Raw genomic sequence first — 23,535 nt, 5'->3', positions numbered from 1 at the left:
GTGATGCTATGAACCTTTTTGCTAGAAAAGTACATTCACCAGTAACTCTCACCCTTTCTCTCACCTTCTCTAAAACATAATTTAATGTAAATTGAGTATGTGATATTTTTTTGCAATGAAACTGCAGCAGTGTTCCCTTTGCCCTTTCTTTTAAACTTCCTTTCATGCATGGATTTCAGATTTACTAAAACCTGATTGACTATCTCACCCTTGGTTACATTGGCATTTCTCTCGTTACATCTGAGGATGATTTGAGTAATTTTCTCTTGTACTGTTTTCAAGCCCATTGTACATATATATACATATACATACATATATATATATATATCCTGTAGTCAAAAAACAGAGTTAATTGTTCACTGAGACCACGATTCACCTGTCATTGAAGTTAATGGGAGTCTTTCTACCAATATTGGTTGGGAGTTGGATTCAGCCCCAAAGCAGTATTATAAGTTGCCTTTGGAGAGAAAATGCTAAAAGCACTGATATGTTAAAATTGATTACAGATGTTGCAAAACCTTTCATTTGGGGGTCGGACAAAAAAAAAAGCTGAGCAAAAAAAGTATCAATTACATGTTTACTGATGTAACAGATTTGCCATAACTGCAGTTGTTCAGAAAATACCAGCCTTTCTGAGGTATTGCTGTAGAGGTTTGTTAGCCATCTTACTGTATCTTCTTGCATGTTTCAGATGAATCTCTGTAGCTCATACCTATTACTGAGACGTGCAGTGGTATCTTGCTTACGTCAGCTTGTGCAAAGAGAAGCTGCTGAAGTATCAGAATATGCTGTTGCATCAGTAAAAGAGAGCAGAGAAGATTTTACTCCAGGTAATGCATTGAAGTTTCGAGATCAAAACATTGACACATTGACAATGAATTTTGAACTCAGTCTGCTATGGGTATGAAAACTTTGCTACACTCTTGAAATCTTGAACTCAAAATGGTTTTCTATCTCAGTTCTCTTTATAGTACCAAATTATGATAAAATGAAGAAAATGAGAAAATGCAAGTGGAATTCCAGAGAAAGCTAAGCCTGTCTAGCCTGTAGCTGTTGTAATAACTTCTTGCTAAAAGACCTGAGACTGATCACTAGTTCATCCTCATGGCCTTTCTATGAGGAGATGGTGGTAATAAATGATTTCACTTCAGATTTCAATTCAAGCTCATTTGGAAATTTTCCAAAAATATAGACTTGTAGCCATTTTGTAAAACTGCTGATATGTAAAATTCATAATATTGAGCAAATAAAAATTGTTCATAGTAATTTAACAAATTACTTCTATATGTCTGTCCAGTTTTGTGCTTCGTTGAAGATTAGTTTTAACTTCCCTTTCAAGTTAAAACATTGTTTTAGAATTACCTTATGAAGTAAGATAAGTGAAATAGCAGTCAAAATGAAAATGAAGTTAGTGTGAAATATCATATGGCCAAAGGTAATTTTTTTCAGGAGCTCAGATGCTATAGTGATGATAATGCTGTGGAATTCAGAGTAGGATTTTTCTTTTTCCTGGGATAACTTTCTTCCTGTTTTTACTATGTTTCTGTAAAAACTCAAAGTTTGTTTTGTATTCAGATACAGTATTAAAGCAGCTAATACAACTGTTTCGAAAATATTTCAGGGCTGGTAGGTATTTATTCAAAAGATACCCCATGTGCAACATGCGGTGGGGTTTCTGTTGTCATTACTGCAGTTTTGTGATGTACAGCATTCAACTCACACTTTGTTCTTAGCAGATGTGAACATCAGAGAAATAGGCCTGGAGGGGGCATTGCTGGGCTTGCTGGACAAAGAATTGGATCAAAGATTGTGCCAAGATATCAAAGAGACTCTGACTCATATGCTTACTTCAATGGCAGTTGAAAAGCTCTCTTTTTGGCTGAAGCTTTGTAAAGACGTTCTTGCTGCCTCTGCTGGTAAGCACTAATACACTGTAGTTGAGAACACAATCAAAATAAAGTCTGCAGAAGTACACTGTGTCACTAAGGAAAAGTATTCATGTTTCTTGAATGTTTGGCATTTATGAAGTGTATCATCATCGTTCATATTGAAAGATTGGACCGTTTGACTTAGTTCCTTCAGAGGAATGAATATGCCTTTCTCCCTTCTAATTGCCTTTTCCCTGTTGAACAACTTTTTGCCAACATCTTAGCATGTTGCCTGTTCGTATTCTTGTTGATTTATAGTCCTAATGTTAACTTATTTCCATATTAGAAATGGAAATGTGGAGTACGTTCGAGATCATGAGTCCTTTGCAATTACCTACAAGAAAAACATTCAGATGGGCTCTTCTATTACTAATAGGAATGATTCAAACCTACTATATCATGATGAAACTCTTGAGCGGACAAAATTAATTACTGTGCTAAATATTGGGGGAGGGGGAGGGGAGAAAGGAAATTCTTTTACCTGCAGCACAGGAGGAAAACAAGGATTTAGATTTTTTGATTTGGAACATTACTAGCTACTAATGTGTCACTCTTCTTTTAAAAGATTCTTTCACTGCAGTTCTTAGTTTACTTTCATGGTATTGATCTTGTCTTCCAGCAACTAATATCAACCAAATGTAGGCAGTTTTGTCATATTTTAATTCTAGCATTTACTTTAAGACACCGAGGTTGAAGGGAGTCACAGTGAATTTGAGGCTAGAGATAGACTTTGAAGAGATTTCCATGTGAGTCTTTCTGTAGTTTTCAGTTACAGTAAGAAAGAATATTATATTTTGGGTTTTCTCTCCTGTGTCTTAAATACAGATTTCAATACAGTAGCTTCAGTAGATACCACTCAAGAAGAGGAAACTGCCAAAGTGGATGATGCATCTGTTTTAACATCTGACAGCGATGACAGGTTCCATCCTTTCCGGAATCCACGATGGTCTACCAGAGTTTTTGCTGCAGAGTGTGTTTGTAAAATTATAAGCCAGTGTGAAAATGCATGCAGTGCACATTTTGACATAACTTTGGCTCAGGAAAGAAAACAACGTGATTCAAGAGGTATGTGTTACACGCTGAAAGAATTCAATAGAATGCAAAGTATGCTTAAAATAAATATTAGCTCTTTGCATCTTAGTGAAGTTTGTTATAAATTTGTTTTTTGTAATCAGTGAAGCCTTTAATTATTCTGATTAGAAGCCTGTATTTATTAAGATGTAGAGCAGTTTTTGTTTGCTAAAATATTGGCATCTTACTGCACCATTTTCACTCACTTTCCTGGTTATAGTACCATGGCATATGCATGGGAAGCCATTGTTTCTGCATAAGCACTGGCAGTCAGAAGTGATAGCTGACACCAGCCTATAACATCACAGTATCTGGGAGTAGCTGAGAGTATGACTTTTTAAAAGCATCACTTTTTTTCCCCTATAATTTGCATAATTACTGGTATAAACACTGCCATTTTTTGGTACCTCTCTATGTTTATCTGGAGGTGTTTTCCTCAACACTCTTTTTTAGAAAATCTGCCTTATACATAAGATATATGCTTTATTCTAAGTACCTTTTTTTTACATATAAATGGAAAGCAACCTAGATCAGCTAACATAAGATATCCAAGTAAGACTGTTGTATGTGTAAGCTGCCTAAAGTGATATGTTAAGGTAAAATGTAAAATATTAATTTTGAAAATGTTGGAATCGGTCTTATAAAACACATTACGTCTAAATCTAAATTTAATAAAACTATTTTATTTCTTTTTTCAGATGACTTTTTGGTATTGCATTTAGCTGACTTAGTTCGTATGGCTTTTATGGCTGCCACAGATCATAGTGATCAACTTCGTCTTTCTGGGCTTCAAACATTGCAAATTGTTGTTCGGAAGTTTGCAGCTATTCCAGAACCAGAGTTTCCAGGTCATGTAATTCTGGAGCAATATCAAGCCAATGTAAGCACCATTACTAATAACTTAGAAAAGTTTAAAGTTACAATCAATCACTAAAAGAAACTTGCTTTTGCAGTGCATAAGAGTTAGATTTCAGTGAGTTTGTTACTGAAAGTATTGTTAACTTCTTTGGCCTTAACATCCTTAGAAATTGTCTTTTCGGTTGGCATATAATGTCTAAGCTCCAAAGTTTCTCAAGTTTTGGCATTTTCCTCTCTTGAATACAGCAAAACCAAAAAAGATAATTGGTAGGGGTTTTTTGGAAAACATTGGTTTCAAAGTGTGGAAGTATTGCAAAAAATGTTAGGAACAACTGTAATTTTAAATTCTTCTCAGAAGTAAGTAACCTTTGCACACCAGTGATCACACTTGGAGATCTTGGCCAATAAATAAGCTAGAGGATGGATGATACTCAAAGCATGGATGATACTCAAAAGGTCCATTTCAGTTAAGCGTTGGCTGAGACCTAGAGAAAAGATGTCCTAATCATTTTGCATTCCAGACTGCACTTGTGTTAAATACGGCAGACAGCTGTGTTAAGCCTCATCTGGCTCCCATTCTTCAATTTCTAGCAGGGATTGAATAGGTCAAATCACTTTCTCTCATAGGAATGGAGAGATCCTGACACTGAAGACATCCTAACCTACTTTAATCTCACTTTTGCCATTAGAATTCTATTTTACTGGCGCTTCTTTGTGGGAAAGAAGTGCCTTGGTCTACTCTGGAACTACCAAGGGGAAAAAATATGCTATCTGTCCTTGCTGTCTGAAAGCAGGTCATAAGTAGAGCTAATAATTTTCCTTTTAACCTTCAGGACCCTTAAAGTGTTTCTGCTAATACTATGTATAGATCTGATCAGCTGTTCCATGGTAGTTTAAGAGATGTGAAACAGTTAAATATCAAGTCTTTATCTTCTAATTTTTTTTTTCTGTAACAATATCATAATAGTCCAGAAAAAGATGGATATAGATTTTCTGTACTTGAGTAATAACATCCTGAAATCTTGTTCAGAAGTTCCTTAAATGAAGTCTGAGCTTTAGTGGGTCTTGAAAAACTGTCATTAATTGCCATTAACAACAAATCCTTTTCACTTATTTTCACAAACGTGTATTTGTAGTGTTTGTACTACACTTTCATTCCAAAAAGCATCAGACTTAAGTCTGAGTTTTCAAATGCAGGCTAAAGCAGCAAGGGAATTTTTTATTGGACTTTACTGAAATGGCTTTCAACAGTGAGAGTAGCTAAAATCTCTGCAACCTGGTACCTATATGTCTGTGTGTTCTTTATTAGGCAAATAGGGTTTGTGCTCTCCCTTTTTTAAACTTTCCAAAGTTGACCCACTTCAGCTGTTTGTTCCCTTAAATCTGTGTTCTTTCTAAGTAAGGAAATGTCACTCATTAGGCATCTTGCTACTCATCAAGCCAAGCGTTCAGGAAGGAAAAGGTTTCTGGTTCACTTTTAGACGGTGCAAAAAATAGAATCAACTTTGAAGACCCCTCTCAGAGACAGACGTGTCTTCAGTGTAAGCAAAACAATAAAAGTATGACTGCAGCTGTTTCTCTGCTCTTTAGCTTCACTGAAACAGTCTGTGAAAAAAGGAAATTTATAAAGGAAAATTATAACAAAGTCTAATTATGAAAAGTAAATATTTAGTTAATTGTTCACTACGTACTGAATGTTGTGTAACTTCTCTTTAGGTTGGAGCAGCACTTAGGCCTGCCTTTGCTCCTGAAACTCCTCCTGATGTCACAGCAAAAGCATGTCAGGCAAGTGTTGAAAGTCAGAAGTTTTAGGTAATAGACCCTCTGAAATATTTTTTTTTTTGCTTGATACGCAACACAATAAAAAGAAAATAAATCATCTGGCCTCAAATCCTCAATGCACACCAAATAATGTTACCTCTATATTGTGACAACTCAAAGATTTTTTGCAGTTTAAAGTCTTTTGAGAAACTTTGTAGCAGTTGATACTTGGTCGTTATTTGTGACACCCAACTAATGTTTTTGGCTTTCATTACTTAAGTATACTAAACTGTAGTGTCACTTAACATTTATTATTTTCTGAGAGTAAATGTATCTTGGTAGAAATTAAATCTGGTTTTCATAATTTTACAGACAAAAAAAAAAGTCTCCAGTGGTGTTTTTTTCTTGTTCCTCATTGTTTCTGTTTCACAACACTAGGTATGCAGTGCCTGGATAGCAAGTGGTGTAGTCAGTGATCTTAATGACCTTCGAAGGGTTCACCAGTTGCTTGTGTCCTCTTTGGTCAAAGTGCAGGCTGGAAAAGAAGCACAAAATCAACAATATAATGAAAGCACCTCAACTATGGAGATACTGGCTGTGCTTAAGGCTTGGGCAGAGGTTAGTATAGCAGCTCTGTAATGTTAGTCTTGATATCTGGTAGGTGAGTTGGAACCTTTCAGACAGAATTTTTGAGAAATTTCTTACAAGCTTCATTAAATAGAAAGTGCTGGCCCTTTGCTTTGCTACCTCTAAACAGTACATGAACTTTGTAAACTTGACAAAAGCACTGCTCCTTAAGCCATCGGTATTATACCTTACATTAAGAATAATGTCTCATACTTAAAAATATGAATTTCTTAAGATATTCTGATAGTTCAACATTCATTTAAAATTGCATGTTATAAATGGCTATGGTGATGGTCCACTGAATGTACCATTTTAAATAGATGTCATTTTTCTCATTATCTATTGGCATTTAATTTCTTAGTAATAGTTCTTGTAAGTTAATATTGTCGGTTCAGTACTGCATTGGTTAACTTAAAAGTCAGCTCACATGAATGCCTGTTTTAATACATGTAAATGGAAGGTTAAATATTTAAAAGTCAAGAAGGTGAACAATGTACATAATCTCTAAAAGATGTTTAGAAAGGAGTGATAAGGACCTTGGATGCTGAGGCTTGATAACCAGCTAAATATGAACATGTTATGTAGGTACATGATATTTCTATGTGTAGTCAAGAAGCTGTTTTGGAGGAGAAAGTAGTCAATAGATAGCTTTTATGTGAACATTTGTAGAAAAACACCTCTGGTGTCCATACTTGAGAAAGGATATTGGCAAAATAGGAAAACCATTGGAGAAAATCTAGCGAGTGGGAATAAAAATCTTGGAAATGTGCTTACATTGAGAGATTTAAGTAGATTAGTCTATTTAATCTATTCAGGAAGAGATAAAGTACTGAGATCAGCTTAAAATTATTAAATTAAGAAAATGTTTTTAATAGCATGTAACAACCTATCACTGGTCAGAAGCCTGTGAGGCTCAATTGTCAGAAGTGAGAATCTGCAGATTGTTCCAGCCTATAATTAACATCACTAGAATTCTTGAAAGCAAAATTCATATAGCTTTCCATAAGCTTTTGTGACCTGTAATTTACAAATATTTCACTTAAGCCCTAGGCAGTTTCTTCTCACTTAGAATCTTACCTGTTTCCAAAGCTAACTTGCGATTCATTGAATCTAAATGTCTCCTTTATAGTGGAGAAGAGCGTCCCTCCAGGGGCATTTTGGAGAGAGTAAAGATGGCTGTTGGTCTGAAACATTCTCAGTTCTGTCTTTTTCATAGCTAGAAAGGCATCTAGGGAAATTAATATTAAATTAACCTGTTGATGGTAACACCCAAGAGTTTGCAAAGTATTGTTTTGCCGATTGACGGGAGAGAGAGAGAACACAGACACCAACAAAGGGAATGGTCTTACTATACTAGCAAAATTAAGGCAACACAAAAACAAAATAATGCATTTAATATGGCAATAAGCTTAGCATGTGCACCATTTTGGCAACAAACAAACTAAGCAAAGTAATGCATCTAATAATTACTGTACAAGCAAAGAGTAGTGATGAAGAAAGACACATCCCCAGTTACCCCACTAATAAATTACCGTCATCCAGACCATTTCATTTGCTGGGGAGCCCTGAGTCACAGCGAAGGGTCGGAGAACCACTACGGGTAACTGGGAAATCCTATGCAGTGTGTCCACTCGTGGGTGAGTTCTCCGTCTTCGCTGTGAAGGGATCCAGCTTTTGCAGGCTGGATATGAATGACTTGCATATTTTGTCATGCAGAAACACCTGGTGACAGTCTTCTCGACCACCTGAGACCAGGGCTTGTCCAGAGCCCAGGTCTAGTTTGGGCGAGGTTCCAATAGGTCTCTAAAGCATCTTAGAGGCAGTCACAAGGGCATACTACAATTTCTTAAGCATCCGGTTTAACAGACAAGATTTAGCAAAAGATGTCTCAAATATGTGGTTTGACAAAATAATGCTTAGCATAAGCAGTTTAGCTAATCCATGTATAAAGTTCATACTTAGCACAAGCAATCTAACTGATCTGTGTATAAGGTTTGCCCATTTTCCTATATCAAGTAGGGACAATACAGGATTCATCTGTAAGTCAATTTTGGCCTGTCTCAGGCCCTGGCACTTCAAGTGTGCAGGACTGTACTCTTCATTCTTTACTGCTAACACAGAGTAATAAATAATTTTGAGAAGTCAGTTGCAAGTGCAATATGTCATTTCGGTTAAAAGAAGTTTTAGGAATGGTTTGACTATTGTTTCTGGATCATGATTATAGGTATGTTATTTGATAAGTTCTTCAGTGTTGTAGCCATAGCTGTAACAGGGTTTGATGGTTGAAACCAGAAGCTGGACAAGTAAAATATTATTTTTTAAGAGCAGGGAAGTCAACTGCAGGTGTGTTTAGGAATTTTAGTAGTTTTTCCTTTTTTGGGGACACTTGCATTATGATTAGCTGGGGAATTGATTCAGAAGGTTTAGAAAATAAGTGCTTGTTCACCTCTGCCTGCTGGACTTAAAGCAGGAATAGATTCTAGGAAACCTCATGTCCATTCAGCGGGCAGTCGTGTTAGTGATCACAGTAGTTTTTTCCAAATGCCAACGCTTGTCAATATCTATATATCAACAGGTTTACATAGTTGCAGTTCAAAAGCAGAAAAATCAAACTGATGCACACAATCACTGTTTAAAAATTGCAAACTCTGCAGAAGAAAGCTACAGAGATGTAACATTTTCAGCCAGTGGACTTCTGGACTTGGTACAGGCAGATCTTGGAACACTAAGCAAGCTCTGGCTTGCTGCACTTCAGGATTTTGCTCTCTTAACTTTGCCTTCAGAATATGCATCACAACTACCTGCTGAAGGTAAAAAAGCAAATCAGTTGTGTTTTCATAAGCCACTTGTCAGCATACTGACTTGTAAGTAAGATTAAATTTTACTTAAGCATGCTTATGTGCTATCTAAAGATCAGGAGTGCTTTTGAGAACAGAGGTTTCACTGATGTGAAAAGTAGTTTTTGGTATTCTTGTTTGTTGGGTTATTTTATGGTGGAAAAAAGAAGTAGGTGATTTATTGGATTTTTTCCAAATAAATATAAATTAGGTTCCCTCATTAGCCTGAATTTTAACATTGAACATTAAAAGAAAAAGTTATACATAAAATACATGATAAACATAATTTAATTTTTTTCCGTAGTTTCACAATACATTATAAACATAATTTCAATAAAAAGAAGAATCCTCTTTTAAGAATGAGAAAATATGATAGTTGAAAATAAATTACATCCTTAAAACTAACTTCTTTTCTTGTAGGTGGTACATTTTATACAGCAGAGACGATTGAAAATGCCAGACCTCATTACTACAACTCCTGGGCACTGATACTTTATGCTACAGCATTATGGCTGACTAGCACAGGTTTCGTTGTCGTTGATCCAGATGAAGGAGTTACAAATCTCTCTCGACCTGTCACCCCAACTACCATGTGTCAAGATTCTTCTACCAGACCCTTGGTGAAGTCACCTGAGGATGTGAATACTGACAGATTTCATCTTATCTTGGGTTAGTGAGTGTCTATATGCTGTATCTCAAAATGTAATTCTTACCAGATAAAACTGCTAGCAAATATTTTCACATTATACTGCATCATTGAATATCCTGTCTCTTGGAAAAATATACAATCAGAAGAATTTTAAGTCTTAGTGAGAAAATTGTAAAGTGTTTTCCAAATGTGGTACAAAACCCACTCATTGTTAGCTAAACAAGCCCTAAACAAGTGTTTATTGCTCTGCCCATAAACATGCAAGTTCAAGGGTGAATTTTACCGTGATTGTACCACTGTAATTACAGAGTGTACGGATTAACATTACTGAAGTACAGTTTTACATCACAGAATAGTGTGTAGGTTGGAAGGGATTTGCGGAGGTCATCTTGCTGACCTTCTGCTCAAGCTGTTCACCTAAAGCCAGTTGCTCAGGACCGTGTCCAGACAGCTTTTGTATATCTTTGTGGATAGAGATTCAACCTCTCTGTGTAACCTGTGCCAGTGCTTAGTCACCAAAACAGTAAAAAATGTTTCCTTACATTCACATAAAGCTCTCTTAAGACTCCGCTACTGCAGAAGCTAATGAGGTAGTTGAATTCAGTTCCAGTTCTCCAAATTTATACAATTAGACATTTGTGATTATATTTTTTTCTTTGATCTCTCTTTTGTATCCTTCTTTTGTAATCCCTTTTCGGAATGGGTTTGTGTGACCCAGTTGCATATGTCTTCTTTTGAATCCCAGTTTTTCTACAGAGAGCCAGATTCCTTTGGAACTCCATTGCTCCCTCAGTTAAAAGTGGGACCTCTGATACAAAAGCTGCCCGTTTTCCCTGCTTCCTCTACTACTTAGTGCTTCAAATTTCACCTACTTTAACATGAACATCTGGCTTGTTTGTTCTACTTTTGAACATATTCCAGTTGTTCCTTTTCACTCCTACAGAGAAACTGAAAGAACTTTAAAACTCGAGCATTTTCTGTTGCACAGCTGTTCTTCAGTGTCCGTTGATCCATTCCCCAAGTCATCACGCATTTTGGAATTACAGCTGTACAACTGGGATGAGAATATGGATTGCAGTTTATATGAAGCTTGTCTCCAAAGTCTTGAGGAGTCCTGAAAGCTGAGGAAAAAAGTAGTTTTATCTTCTCTAGGATTTGCAAGCTTAGGGTTCATGTAATTTACTTAGTGCTAGTGATCTAGTTGTGGTAGTTGCATTTTTGTAAAACGGGAAGATAAAGCCTCAGCCTTTGAGTTTATGCACTATTATTACTTTTGCCATTATTTCTTTCTATTACATAAATCAGAGCAATGAGGCAAATATTCTGCTATATTCTCATTATTAATGTTGTCTGTTCATTGGACCTATAGTTTAGTGTTTTTCTCAGATATTGCTGGGGTTTTATTTCTTTATGTTAGTAACCAGTTATAGTTGTGTCTTATATTGTTTAGAAGCTGAAATTCTTTGTTTTGATGGAAATAGAGTTCTTGCCCCAAGATATTAGCAATAGGAGATGAATTCACAATATAAAATGCTATTTCTATGGCTGCTCAACCTACTGTGAGGTTACTTAGTAATGGACAAAATTATTCCTTAAAATTTTGAGCACATATGGGTTTTTTCTTCTGATGCTTACAGGAATTAGTGTGGAATTCCTCTGCTCTCCTCGGTCGGATGCAGCAATGGAGAATATTATTGCCTGCTTGCATGCCCTACAGGCACTCTTTGATGTTCCATGGCCAAGGTCTAAAATAGGTGGTGATCAGGTAATGAATTAATGATCTAATGTCCCCCAGAATTAAGGCATAATTTTAGTTTAAACAGTATCTCTACACTCTACTGTATTTCAGGCATCTTGAACATATAAGTAGTAGGTAAATTATATGCTTTACCAAAATCCAAAGCTGTAGAGGGAGGAGAGAAAAGGAGCACATCATGGAATCTGTAAGAAGACAGGTGAGAGGCAGGGAACTTGAGGACATTTTGTCAGGGAGAGGTAATTACATGAGTAGGATGAGAACTGGGTAAAGACAGAATTCTGGGAAAGAGTTCTCAAGGCACAGTTGAATTAATTCTGTTGTAAAAATCAAAGACATGCCCAAATTCTGCTGATTGTTGACGATCTCTCCAAGGAAATGCATATAGTGTAGGAGGAATACAATATAGTATCCCCCCCTTCAAGAGTGAAGATGATGTAAGATAAAGATTACTTGAGGGGGGGTGGGTTTAGTAATTTTAAGTGCCCTGTCTCTTAAATGGCTGTTTACTATTTTCTTGGGAGAACTGATCAGGACTGCTGCTACCAGGAGCTACGAGCTGGATGTTGAAGAAAATGACAACTGCTATGATTGTACAAATTACATTGTGTTCCTTAGGGAGATTAATCAGAATAATACTGTTGGCTTTAACAAGTATTAACAAGTTCCTAAAACTTCTGCATTAAAATTAAGATATATTAAATGTTTTTCTTGTTGTAGGAGTTAGGTGTGGAGCTGCTGAATGTTTTGCATCGACTGATACTGACCAGAGAATCACCTGATATTCAGCTTGCTGCCCTTGAAGTGGTTCGCTTGATTCTTTTTGCAGCTCAGGAACATGTGAAGGAAAAGCGGAGAAGTGCAGAAGGTACAGTAATGTGTGAGATGTTTAAATACCTATTATCAGGATTAAAGCAATTCTTTCTTGGAAAACTGGATTCCAAGATGCATCTTAATTGAAGTGTTTCACAGTTGGTTACTTATTCTGATTTATTTAAGTCAGTCCCAGTGCCTGACATAAGAAATTGGAGTGGTATGATAGCAGGTGGTTTGGGTGTTGAACAGAGGAAGTGAGGTGGAAAACTGGAGAAAGTGCAGTTGGGATAGTCTTGTGTGGTCTCAGGGAGGGAGGAGTTTTAATGAAAAGCTGCAACAGTTGGAGGGAGGAGTTTTAATGAAAAGCTGCAATCAGTTGCAACAGAGCAATGGAGAGACTCCACACAGCTGTTAAAAGCTAGATTCCAATAGTTACTCTGATTGTAACTTCCTAATGTTCACTTTCTAAAAGGAAAAGACTGGGAGAAGAAGAAAAGCACTTGTATCAGGTGACTTCATATTGGTTTGGTGCCTCAGGATGTTGTATATCTACTGCACACCCTTTTGCCTTTTGACAATCACTGTGTAGTTTGCTTATTCAGAAGGATGTATGATTGCCAGTAGAACTTTGAATACATACTCATGCATATATATATATATACATCAAGATTATGATTTGGTGATGAAACAGTCTTAAGAAGTAAACTTTCTGGAAACAAGGCACAGCCTGCAGACTTCTGCCATATTTCTTCTTCTTCTTTTAGTTGATGATGGTGCTGCAGAAAAGGAAACGTTACCAGAATTTGGAGAAGGCAAAGACACAGGAGGACTGGTGCCTGGGAAATCATTAGTCTTTGCAACACTGGAGTTGTGTGTTTGTATTCTTGTCAGACAGCTTCCCCAGCTCAACCCTAAATTAACTTGTAGCCCTGCAGTTCAACCTGGAAAACATCTGTTACTCTCAGAAGATGGAAGTAGACTGGTAGCAGCAGCATTAGTTATTCTCTCTGATGTTCCTGCAATCTGTTCTCCTGAAGGTATGCTGTTTCACCACAAGAAAAGATTAATGAAAGAATAGTGGGGTCTTCTCTCCCTTTGTTATTACCTAATTTTCTTAGCTGGATAAATCTGGCAGCAAGTTTTATTGATTTGCTTGTGACAATTTCCTTTTCTAATTATTTTTTGACTGTCAGATTACAAAACTGAAGCAATTAAATGAGTAGTTTTTCTTTTCCTCCCACAGGTAGCAGTGCAATTAATAGATTCGTTTTGTACAGGGAAGTATACAACAGCTACGTGATTATATTCTACTTGAATTGTCTATTCTGGAATTTATAATGGAGACATAAATTAAATTTGAAAGGGAAATGTGTCATGTTACCTTTCACTAAAAGCCATCATTGGAACATTGAGAAACCACTGTAAGGAGTTACGGTTGAATTCTCAGATTAGTTGACTTTCACCCAGTGAAAGTGGAGTGATTCATTCTGAATTCACTCCAAACTTTAAGATGGTTCCCCACCACCAACCTCCAATATCATATTCATACATATGATCTTCCAGTGCTGTTACAGCCACACATATAAACCATTTCTGCCCTACTCTTCTATTCCCACCTCAGGTATCTGTGTACACCTTATGCAAATCTTTGGTATTTACCAGCTCTGAAAATGTCTTCTTTTCTCTTAATTTTGTTCTCTGCTAAAAGATTCTTCTTTGGGGAATATCATTCTCCAAATGGCACTCTTGCTATCACTGTAAGGTGATGATATGCTTTCTTTTTTCCCTCTGCAGTCCATTATTTATTAGTTCAAAGCAAATGGAAATAAACATAGCATCACTTAAAACTGAGGACAACTATCTTGTATGAAAAATAATCTGTGATTTTTTTTTGGTGGCTGTTGTTCTTTTTTGTCTTTAGCCGTTCATGTCATTCCACAAACTAACAGCTTGCAGTATCAAACCATATGAGATGTTTACACTAAAGGACTTGAGCATTTTGTTCAGGTGACTGAAAAGAGGAGCTTAAGCTTGCTTATACAGTCACTTGAATAAGGAAGCGGCTCTGAAAGTCAGCTCATATAATCAAAGATAAGAGAATTCCTATGTGGAATTGCATCATTTTTTCCCCTTTAATAGGTAATTGAAGTTATAGTCCTGTGACTACCTTGTCTCTTACTTCAGGCTGTCATGATAGGTATGCAAGTAAATAATAATATTATTTATAAAGTAAATAATAAAATATGCAAGTAAATGATGCTCATGAACAACATTTCCTACTGAATTCCAACAGTCAATTTTCAAAGACTTGGCTGTTTAAAAATAGAAGGTAGATGTCCTCAGCTTCAGAAAATACTTGTGCATATGTCAGAGACCTTGATTATTCAACAGGTCTCTCATGAACATCAGTATATTAAAATCTTAAAAGCGTAAGCATTTTGCTGATTAGGGAAGGAGATAAATGTATTATGCCATATGCTTAACTCTGTGCTTTGCTGAGTCAGAACCTGAGATAGGAGCAACACATAAGTATGCAGGTTGCTAGATTGTCTCCAATATGTGCAGAATTCTATATTACTATTAGGTTCCAAGATGTAAAAATAAGTTAAACTGCTATGCCAGGTTTCTTCTGTGTTTTATTTTTAATATTTGTTAATGGTTTGTCATTCTGACAGGTCAATTATCAGACTGTTAGAGATAAAGGTCTCTTCAGTAGCCTATGGGACAATCTGCTTCTCTCTCTAGGTCTCCTCTTTTCCAAAATATTTTAGAGGTTTTTATCGTAATTCTAGGATTTTTTTTACACATATTTATTCTGAGGTCCTCTTTTAATTACTCTTACTAAATTCTCGACTTTACTGATTTTCTGGAGCAGTGACATCCTTAGCTAACCATGCATCATGTAGGAGAAGTATTTCCTTTTACCAGTTTGAAATTACCCTCTGTTAATTTCCTTCACTTTATTGTCTTCACTGCAAAATAGACTTGGATGCTTATATTTTGTTTTCTGCTATTCTTTGTATATCCTATTATATACAAAGAATATACTACTATACATACTACTGCATATACTAGTATGTACCATATATGCTACTATACTTGGTATACTTCCATACCTTCTGTTTTATGAGAACAACCTCCTCAGTGGTTCTGATCTTTCTGTTCTTGCTTTTCTCTGAACAGGACATAATTCCATGCTTCATATAGTAAAATCATCCATAAAAGATCTACAGTGCTAATTTAAAAGGGGGAAAGGTTTGACTTCACTTAAGCAGTCTGACTCTCTGTTTGCTGTAGCAGGTCACACATTATTTCAAATATTTTCTTCAAATTGCTGGTGCCTCCATTAGTACAGGTGCTTAAAAATTATAAATAAGAAGTAAAAAAGAGAATTCAAGAAAACTGCCTCAAGTTTTTTTAATGTAAAAAGTACCTGCATTGTTTTAACTCCTGTGAAATTAATTTGCATTGTTTTACAGGAAGCGTTTCAGTTCTTCCTACTATTTTGTACCTAATTATTGGAGTACTTAAAGAAACTGCTGTGAAATCACGAGATGGCCAGTTACCTCTGGTGGTTGCTGCATCTCTACAAGCTCTTAAAGGACTCTTGTCTTCTCCAATGTCTCGAGCAGAGAAGAGTAGGACTGCTTGGACTGATCTTCTGCGTAGTGCTTTGGTCTCAGTACTTGACTGTTGGGATCAAGGTAAGCACAAATATCGGGTTGTGTATTTAAAAACAAAACAAAAACTGTCTGTCTGAAAGGTTATTTGGTTTTATTTAGATTCAATTTATGCACATGTTAAAAAAAATTAGTATGTTAGTCACAGAAGAATGTGTGAAGAACTACCAAGTACGGTTGAAACTATAGTGCAATCTTGTCTCTGCAGTTCATATGAGAAGTCATCATCTATAAAGTACAAATGAGGGTGTCATGGTTTAAGCCCAGCTGGAAATTAAGCACCAGCAGCTGCTCGCTCAACCCTCCCTCTCCCCTCCCTGCACCCACCCTGGAGGAAGGGGAAAGAGAATCAAAGTAAAACTTGCATGTTGAGATAAACGGTTTAATAATTGAAAATAAAGTAAAATACAGCAATAATGGTAAACTACAATAATAATCCTAATAAAAAGGGAAAAACAAGGGATGCACAAGGCAGTTGCTCACCACCTGCTGACTAATGCCAGACCTCCCTTTCTCAACCCAGATCAGCACCTCTTCCCGGTAACTCCCCCTAGTTTATACACTGGGCTTGACGTTCTATAGTGCAGAATAGTCCTTTGGTCAGTTCAAGCCACCTGTCCCAGTTGTGCTCCCTCGCAGTTTCTTTCCTGTACCTCCTCACTGGCACAGCATGAGACAAGAAAAAAAGTCCTTGACTGAGGATAAACATGACTTAGCAAAAAACCAAAACATCGATGTGTTATCAACACCATTTTCATTCCGAATCCAAAACACAGCACTGTAACAGCTACTGAGAAGAAATTAACTCTATCCTAGCTGAAACCAGGACAGTGGGTTTGCAGGCCTGCTCCTGTGTTACATAGTGCCACAATGCAGTTACATGGTACAATGGCCTAAACAGAAGTTGTGGCCTCAGCGTATGGTTGAGCATAAAAGACAGCTGTCCTGCCTGCAGCTTCTCAGCAGAGAGTTAGTGCCCGTAGTAAAACAAAGGGTATTTAAAGCAGTAGTGCAAGGAAAACTTTTTTTGTCTTAAAGTAAACTAACTGTGTGCTGCTGCTTCAACTTCCTGAGTTTGTAGTATTTTTATCATTCCTTATGTTTGCTCTCTAAGGTGTAATTTGTCATTGGAACTTTTCTTTATAGAGATGGTTTTTTAAGTGATAGAAAAAGAATGTATGTTAATGCAAATTTTATATACTCTCAAAAAAGATTGTAATCTTAATATGTCCTACCAGCTCTTCAAAGGTATTTATTGTACTTTATATAAAGAAACAATGGAATAGGAGCATGCTGTTATTTCTAAATATGCATATAAGCACCCCTGAATTCCCATTTTGGCCTTGGCTTTTATTACAGGAAAAGTCCATATCACTGCATCAGAGTACATTGTGTATTTGAAAAAAGAGGTTCTTAAAGAAATGTAGACATTGATATTTCTGTTCCACCTCTATGTAACACTTTAACTCATAAGATTGCTTTTTAATGCAAATCGAACCTTTTTACTTTATTGACAGATAAAGAACTCCAAGAACTCGATGAAGTTAGCCTGCTTACTGCTATTACAGTATTTGTTATGTCTACCAGCCCAGAAGTTACTACTGTAGAGTGCCTTCAGAAGCGTTGTATTGAGAAGTTTAAAATAACACTTGATTCAAAAGATCCTCTTGTAAGTACTGGTGAAGTTATAGAATACCAGAATTGTATTAAATGAATTTTAGTTGTGTCACTAGTCCTGGGTATTGATTGAAGTTAATTCTCTCCTGACTATATCTGTTCTATTTTAAATTACGGTTTGAACAAGTGATCAAAAACATGTCCAGCCATGCATTTAATCATTTTTTATTCTGTATGCAATTCTGTATTCCTATGATTTTTTTTGTTTTTGTTGCATTGGATGCAGCACTTTATCCATTGATAAGTACAAAATACAGTTGTGTAGTGTTTCAGGCACCTGTTCAATTTTATTTGTTCATTTTATCTTCAACACACAGATACTATCTTTTGCACAGAAAATCACTCAGCTGTGAGTCTTTGGGAGCTGTAGCAAGTGCCACTACATAACTGTTACTGTCCCATAAGCATCAGCTCTTGGCCACTGCTGGATGCAGCCTACTGAACTAGATTAATGCTTTGTTCCGACCTAGTATAAATATTTTCATGTAGTGGCTTTAGATTGTAGTGCCACAGTTCATATATTACTATTCTTCACCTAAAAAACCCAATGTATCAGGGAAAAAAGTATTTATACAATTGGCTTTTTTAGGTGTTGGGACTTCTTCACTCTCAAAGTTCAACTCTGAAAATAACATGCATTAGATTTCATCTTTGTGAGAATTCATTGTAAACTGTTTTTCTTGCATCTTCTCTGTATATATTTGCATAGTAATAAAAAATTAAATAATTTTTAATTATTTAAATAATAATTATAATAATTAAATAAATAATTATTAATAAATAATTAATTATTAAATAATAATAATTATTTACATTTATTTAAAATTTATTTAATAAATGAATTTTTATTTAATTAACCTTTACTTGAGGAATAGCTGTAAGACAGTACTTTTTTATAGATCAATACATTTCTAATATTGTAAATGTCAGTTTCCACTGTTAGGAAACTGGGGATGCCAAATATGACTGCAAGGAAATGTCAGTATGCATTTTCAAATTTTATCCAAGTATTTAAGCATCTGAACCCTTCAGAAATGGTGTAGGAACTTGGTGGTTCCAGTCCTGTTGACTTCCAATGAATGCAAGCTATTGGACAATCTGAGGCATTTTAAAATTGTGTCTACAGTTTGACAGGGATATTGCTTACATTTTAAGCACCTCTTTTCAGTCAGCTGTATTTTTGCAAAAAGGAGAGTATTTTCAAAACAGTACTCATCCTCATACAAAAAAAGTATTTTTTCCGTAACTCAAAAATGTCAGAATATGTAAGACTTGGTGGAAAGAAAAAGGAAGTATGATCTAGTTTCTATTATTATTTTGATTACAAGTTATAATGCTCTTATAAAGTATTATACATTAGCAGCCTGAAACCTGATGGATTTTTGAGCTGTGAGGCACATTTTTCCCCCTCCCTAAAATTTTATCTGACAAGCTGTTAGATTTAAAATACTCAGAGATGTATTTTTAAGTACAATGCTTTGTAACTGCAAATTTCATTTTCCCTTTAGGTACAGTACAAGTGCTACCAGCTGCTGCACTCCATCTTTCAGCATCCAAACAAAACCGTGTCATATCCTTATATTCATTCTTTAGCACCATCCATTGTGGGAAAACTGCAGGAAACAGAAAAAGCAAAACCTGAAAATGCTGCTGAACTTCAAGTCATTCAGGAGGGAATAAAGGTGGTTACAGCTCTGACAGCCACTGCTGAGGAAGAGCACCGTAAGTTATTTCCATTACTAGTGCCCAAAGCATTAAATATGTTCAAAGTTGCCATAAGTAACAAACTAAATCAAAACGACCACTAGGAATCCAATCCTGAACACTAATTGCTAACAAAATTGCTCACAGAAAATGTTGGTTCTTTTTACCCTACAGTTCAGCTAACATTTGCAGCTTTTATAGTTTGAGTTAGATGTTAACCTAGAGAAATACTTCTAGTTTTAATTTGAAACTGTTTTTAAAAAGTGTATGCTGAAGTTGTGTTTTCAATGTTGTAGGTGCTCATTTGGTGGCCTGCTTTCTTCCCATCCTTATTTCCTTTCTTTTGGATGAAAATGCCCTGGTTTCTGCTACAAATTCAGCAAAAAATCTACATGAGTTTGCTTTGCAAAATCTGATGCAGATTGGTCCACAGTACTCATCAGTTTTTAAAAAACTAATGGCCTCCTCTCCAACTATGAAAGCCAGGCTTGAGTCAGCTGTGAAAGGCAATCAAGAAAGCATCAAAGTGAAGACTGCTAAACATGCAAAGAATCCTGGGAAAAGTTCAAGCATTCAGCTAAAGACCAATTTTCTTTAAAGCTTTATATTGTCTTCTTACACATTTTGATATCAGCAGCAAAAAACATCCCTTTTAATTTCTAATCAATGTAGAATTGCTATGAGTTGATCTTAAGTATTTGAGTTTGTGCTGAAGTATTTCAGAAAGTTTTTAAGAGAAAGGAAATCTCTAGGTAGCTTTCTGTTAGTGTAAGACTTCTTAAACATCTCTAAATACTGTGAATAAATCAGAGGTCATCAAATCTGTATTTTTTTATTATTTTGAACTAAAATACCAGAAATGCACATGTCTATATTAAAAAAAGTATAGCGAACTTTACCATAGGTATGTTTAGGAGAAGCCCACACTTAGCCATTAAGTAAAATTAATTTTATTTCAAAGCAATATTTGTCAGAAAGAAGTTACCTTAAGTGGTTTTTGGATTTAACTGGGGCATAAATTTACTTACAGATTGTAATCTATGCAAATTACTAATTTAACAGACTGCATCATTAATTAAACAGGTTAAGTATCCTTTTAAGCCTTACAGTAGTTTATTGTTGATCTCAGAAAATTCAACTCAGTACAGGTAGTATGAATAGCTTTAATCCTAATGTCTTGAGCTGTACAAGATGTAACAGTGAAACACAGCCCTATGATGCTTCTTCATGAAGGACTCTGTAGTGCTTTCCAGAGTGGGACTAGGTAAGGATTGGCAGGCTCGGTGCCTCGCTTCTCAACATGGTCTCACTTTTCAGGATGTGTACTTGTGTTAAGTTTCTATTAGGTGAGCCAGGCAATTGGAGCTTACATATCCTGTCCAGGGTAGGACAGCAATTTTAACATACTGTGCCTCAATTCAGACCTCTGCTCTATCTGGATGTATGTTTCCTGATCTGTAAATGATCGGTTATATATACACGTAACTCACAGAAATTTACGTATCTCTGCAATGAGAGATGGACATATTTGAAGTCACTTTGTCCTGTGTCTATAAATAAAGTACAACAAACTGATAGTAAGGAGTATATAATTAACATTTTTATCAAGGAACATATTTTAATATAGAAAAATAACTATCAAAATTGCAAAGGCTATAGAGTATTTTGACTTCCTTCTTAATACCAGTATTAACTAAACCAAACACTATCTATCGAACTGAGGATACTATTTCCTTCTTGAATCTAATTGCTTTAAAAGAAAGAAGAAAAAATTATTTACGGAACTGAGAAACACACTGTGACTCAGGAAGAGTGTGATGTACTGTATTTTATTAGAAGTTTTGTATATAAATATAATTGTAAATTGTACAGAATTAACCATTTGACCAAAGTTCTAACAATTAATTTTTCTAATTTACATAAATAAAGCTAATTTTCTTCCCTTAGTATTTGTCTTAGTCATTTTATCCAGTAGTAGAGGAACTCTAAGGACTTGTGTATCAGAAAGAAAATCATCGTATGGTGCCTCAAGGAAACTAATAATAAAAGTTTGGGCCGGATTCATCAAGGTCTGTGACTTGATATTGCAGGTCTTCCTCTGTCCTGTGTAGCACATTGGGTAAATAAGTAGCACCAGGAAGACTGTCTATGTGTAAATACCTCTTCTGTGCCAAATGCTGAAATGTGTGAACTCTGGGAAGATGGTTGAGATGCTTTCCGTCTTTCCCTGGAGGACCAGAAGCCCTTTGTTTCACCTCTTCATTGAAGTCAAATCTGTAGTTGTTGGCTCAGTTACTCATCTTTATCTTATTGGTAATTTTTTATCTTGTTATTTTTCCCTTCAAAGTTTACTGGTGGGGTTTTTTTGTTTTGTTTCCCAAGGCTGCTCTGGAGAATCATAGATTCTTATGAAACTTGAAACTTTTAAATGAAACTCATGGCATGTTTACTATCAAAGTGGCCAAATACATTGCTTAGGAAGTTAGTTACTACAATAGGTATATATGGCTACCTTTTTCATTTTCTGTAATGTATAGCAATGTATCAACATTTTCTAATGTTGATAGGACAATCTATTGAAACCCTACCTTGCTCAAAAATTTTGAAGAAGCATAATGAAGTTGCAAGAGCACCAAACAGACCTGTTAAAAACCAAAAAGTAAATTTCAGAACAGCTTAGTCCTCGATTTCTTAGAAGGTCTCATTGCAGTAGCTCACAACTGAATCACTGAGTAGTGCCATAATTATGTCATTTCATGTTTCTTGATCAATTCTTGTAGCCACGTGTGGAAAAGCACCATTTTCAGCATATCTGTGTATTGCAGAAGCAAAAATGATTCCAATAAAGAGAACTGCTGCTAATTCTTAATGTTGACTGTAAATTAGGATGTATGTGTGAGCTTTATTTATCTAGATAATTAATTTATCCACATAGTAAAAATATCTGTGCCCTGAGTTGTACTTTTTTATGTACACCTAAAAGAACAAGTTGGATCACATGAATAAATCTACTCATTTAAGGTAATATAAATGAATATTACAGATATAATCTTGTTTCAGTTATAAAAAGATTTTGGCTTTTAGATATCAGATGTCTTTGATGCAGTTTTATGAGGAACTTGCATAAATCTCTTTTTTCCTGAAGAAATAAGTAAGACCACAGAGCAGTTTTGGTTTTAATTCCGCTCTTCTTTTTTAGGCATTGCTTGGTATGCAAGCTCTTATGTTTAGCCAAACAAAAAGAGCCCAGCATATGTTTAGCCATAAACCAAACTCTCACTTTTGCCATTCCTGCTTCCTGTGTCCTGTGCCTCCTTGCTGATTGTTTTTGTGCCATTTCTCTAGAAGCACCAGTAAATTTTCTTCCAGTAAATTGTGTTTGCAATGAAGTGTGTGGCCTGCATGTACGTTTCCTTTGTATGTTTCCACTGTTTATATAGGAAATTTAATGGTTTTGTGTGATAGAAGATCCTTTCTATGCCTAAGCTCAAGTGTATATATGCACATATGAGTACATCATGGAATGTAGTATTTAAGTGCTATGCAAATAACTCGCAAATAACTTTCTGTTGACTGCAACAAACCAGAATTAGTAAAAACTGTGCAAAAACATCACAGTTGGAATGTGGTAGGTTTTAATTGGATACAAATCTGTAGCACTGCAGCTGAAAAAGCAGCATTTCTGATAGCATTGCTTAGGCTACAGTAAGTCTGAGACTGACGTGGTATGTTCCAAGGTGCAGGAGTCACCTTCAGGCAGACAGAGGTATCAGTCAAGTGATGCACATATCACCATAAAATGGGAATGCATAGGAAGCATAGCAGATTTTTCTATTAATAAATGTCAGTTACAATTAAAATTTCCAAAGAGATTTTTCTCCACCAGACTGCCACAGCAGTACCAAAAGAGGGTAATCGCAGAGATCAATTGCAGAAGGAGTGGAGTGATCTAGGATAGTTTGCTAGTTTATCAGAAATAGCAGTAACACTGCTTAGAAGGGATCAGGTGGAAAATTCAACAGAATTCCAATATAGTTTTAATTTGAATGAAGTTGGATGTATCTGTGACAGTAACAAGGTATGAGGGGTCACTGTGACAGTCTCTTTTAAAGCTTCATCCCTAATCTCAGTGCTAGATACACACTTTTTGTATTCAGCTTCCTGAAATGTA

The 23,535-nt window shown here is 35.8% G+C and overlaps 1 protein-coding gene across 8 annotated transcripts in view; it reads left to right on the top strand.

Moving 5' to 3' along the window:
- The window catches only part of HEATR5A (HEAT repeat containing 5A), a 67,579-nt gene extending 46,269 nt beyond the window's left edge, over positions 1-21,310 (top strand). For 5 of the 8 annotated variants that reach the window (XM_064658557.1, XM_064658553.1, XM_064658555.1 and 2 more), the window contains 15 exons: positions 692-830; positions 1,734-1,916; positions 2,754-2,993; positions 3,698-3,879; positions 5,574-5,642; positions 6,057-6,236; positions 8,821-9,055; positions 9,503-9,751; positions 11,369-11,496; positions 12,208-12,355; positions 13,068-13,340; positions 15,783-16,007; positions 17,501-17,652; positions 19,169-19,382; positions 19,661-21,310. In XM_064658557.1, coding sequence (XP_064514627.1) covers positions 692-830; positions 1,734-1,916; positions 2,754-2,993; positions 3,698-3,879; positions 5,574-5,642; positions 6,057-6,236; positions 8,821-9,055; positions 9,503-9,751; positions 11,369-11,496; positions 12,208-12,355; positions 13,068-13,340; positions 15,783-16,007; positions 17,501-17,652; positions 19,169-19,382; positions 19,661-19,962 — 2,919 coding nt within the window. In that variant the 3' untranslated portion in view covers positions 19,963-21,310. The remainder of the gene's footprint in view (positions 1-691; positions 831-1,733; positions 1,917-2,753; positions 2,994-3,697; positions 3,880-5,573; positions 5,643-6,056; positions 6,237-8,820; positions 9,056-9,502; positions 9,752-11,368; positions 11,497-12,207; positions 12,356-13,067; positions 13,341-15,782; positions 16,008-17,500; positions 17,653-19,168; positions 19,383-19,660) is intronic. The other 3 variants (XM_064658558.1, XM_064658556.1, XM_064658559.1) reach the window with 2 other exon arrangements.
- Positions 21,311-23,535: the final 2,225 nt, after the last annotated feature.

This window comes from Pseudopipra pipra, chromosome 6, assembly GCF_036250125.1.
Source record: "Pseudopipra pipra isolate bDixPip1 chromosome 6, bDixPip1.hap1, whole genome shotgun sequence".
Lineage (NCBI taxonomy): Eukaryota > Metazoa > Chordata > Aves > Passeriformes > Pipridae > Pseudopipra > Pseudopipra pipra.
This window is presented reverse-complemented; position numbering and strand designations above follow the sequence as displayed.